At 44.6% G+C, this 1,988-nt stretch overlaps 1 protein-coding gene across 1 annotated transcript; it reads left to right on the top strand.

Moving 5' to 3' along the window:
* The first annotated feature begins 228 nt into the window (after positions 1-228).
* On the top strand, positions 229-1,545 carry LOC113316072. Its single transcript, XM_026564303.1, has 2 exons — positions 229-709; positions 812-1,545. Exons 1-2 carry the CDS (start codon positions 229-231, stop codon positions 1,543-1,545), a joined length of 1,215 nt encoding a protein of 404 aa, XP_026420088.1.
* Positions 1,546-1,988: the final 443 nt, after the last annotated feature.

Genomic DNA, 1,988 nt, shown 5'->3' with positions numbered 1-1,988 from the left:
TTACGAACATTGTTTGTGGACACATGGATGCCGTCGTGATTTATGTGTTCACAATATGGCGTTAGAAACAGGGATTTATGTGTTCACAATCCCGAGCCCTTGGACCGAAGACACGTCAGGAGAAACCGATCCTCAGACCAGGATTATTTCCCTGAAGATTAGGATTACTTTGATAGTAATGACCGAAGAGCAGGACAATCCGCAGCAATAGATCACCACCACCGTGCGATGGAGGACCTTCGCACTGAGATGATGGCAGAGATCAAACAGCTGAAGACCAAGCAAGGAGGTGGAAGATTAGAAGAAGTTATGATAGAAGCTAATACTACTCCGCTAGTACCAAGCTTATCCAAAGCTGAAATCCCCAAGAAATGTCTGATCCTAGCATTTGAATGCTACGATGGATCCAGTGATCCCGCGACCCACCTTCGGTATTATAACCTTATGTTGGCCCGGTGGGATCAGGAAGATGTGGTCCTTTGCAGATATTTCCCTTCAAGCTTGAAGGGATCGTCTCTATCTTGGTTTGATAATCTACCTCCCAACTCCATCAATTCGTATGAGCAACTCACTGAAAAGTTCTTAAGAACTTACATGTACAACAAGGCTGTCCACGCTGGGATGGACAAGTTATTCTCATTGGCCACCAGATACAAGGATACGACCAGGGAATACACGGATAGATGGCATAAAATATGCCAGGCTATAGGTAATGTAGACCCAGTGGCCAGCATTAACTGCTACAAATAGGGACTAGATAGGATGAGCCCCTTGTTTGTCGAAATTCATGGGAGTTTGCCCACGACTGAAGGATATATTCGGGTAATCATCAAGAAACACGCTAGGTTGGAAGAAATCCAGCGAGAGAATCCAAGGGCACAGGCTCAAAGATCTCATCGAACTAACTCCGCAGAGCAGGCCAGCGGATCGAAGAGAAGTTCAATCAAATGCCCAAACGAAGATAAGAGAGGAAGAAGAGAAGGCCCTCGGAATGATGATCGAAAGTTCGAAGATCAGATTTACACAAATCTAAATACAAGTTATGCTCGAATCTTAAAAGAAATTAAGGGTCAAGAAAACTTGGATTGGCCATGGTCAAAAGGGAAACAACCCCCAAGATCTGAAAAATCGAAGGAATACTGCGATTACCACTGTTTCAATGGGCACCAAACCGAGAAGTGCAAGAACTTGAAGATAATGATCCAAAAGCTTATCGACAACGGAGAACTTAAGCAATGTATAAGGAAGGAAGAAGCATATGATAGGTCAAAACGAATCAAGCAAGTTCAATTGCCTGAAGGCAATCGAACTCTGAACACCATTTCGTGTTCGGAAGCCACGGGACCGTCTCTAACAACGCAGATTGGAAAAAGGATGAGAAAACAGTTCGAAGACTATTGCGAGCTGTACAAAATCGACGGGGTAGAAATAGACGAGCATAAGCAATGGATGGATGCACCAATAACTTTCGAGGCAGACGATATGGAGGAAGACATGGAGGATCACAATGATACTTTGTTCCTCACACTGCCCGTAGCAGGGTGAAACATCCAGAAAATTCTCATTGACGGAGGAAGTTCAGTCAATGTCTTGTTCTATGATACGTTCAAACGGATGGAGTTAAGCGATGAGCAGCTGATATCTTCGTACTACACCATTTATGGATTCAATGGGGCTCCCACGAAACCGTTGGGGGACATTGTTTTGCAAATAAATGCGGGACCAATGAAGATAGACACCCGTTTCAGCATAGTAGACGCTCCTTCACCCTACAATGCTATCATCGGAAGAAGATGGGTGCACAATCTCAAAGGGATAGCATCAACTTATCATCAATGCCTTAGATTCCCATCACCCGAAGGGGTAATGGAGATCAAGGGTGACCAGGTTACTGCTCGGGAATGCCAAGCTATGCAAAACCAGCCCAATAACGAGTTAAATGAGCAACGGAAATCCCGTAGAAGCCGGAACAAAGAAGTTGCCAAGGA

Source organism: Papaver somniferum, chromosome 10 (genome assembly GCF_003573695.1).
Source record: "Papaver somniferum cultivar HN1 chromosome 10, ASM357369v1, whole genome shotgun sequence".
Lineage (NCBI taxonomy): Eukaryota > Viridiplantae > Streptophyta > Magnoliopsida > Ranunculales > Papaveraceae > Papaver > Papaver somniferum.
Note: the sequence above shows the minus strand (reverse complement) of the source record. Positions and strands in the feature narration are given on the sequence as shown.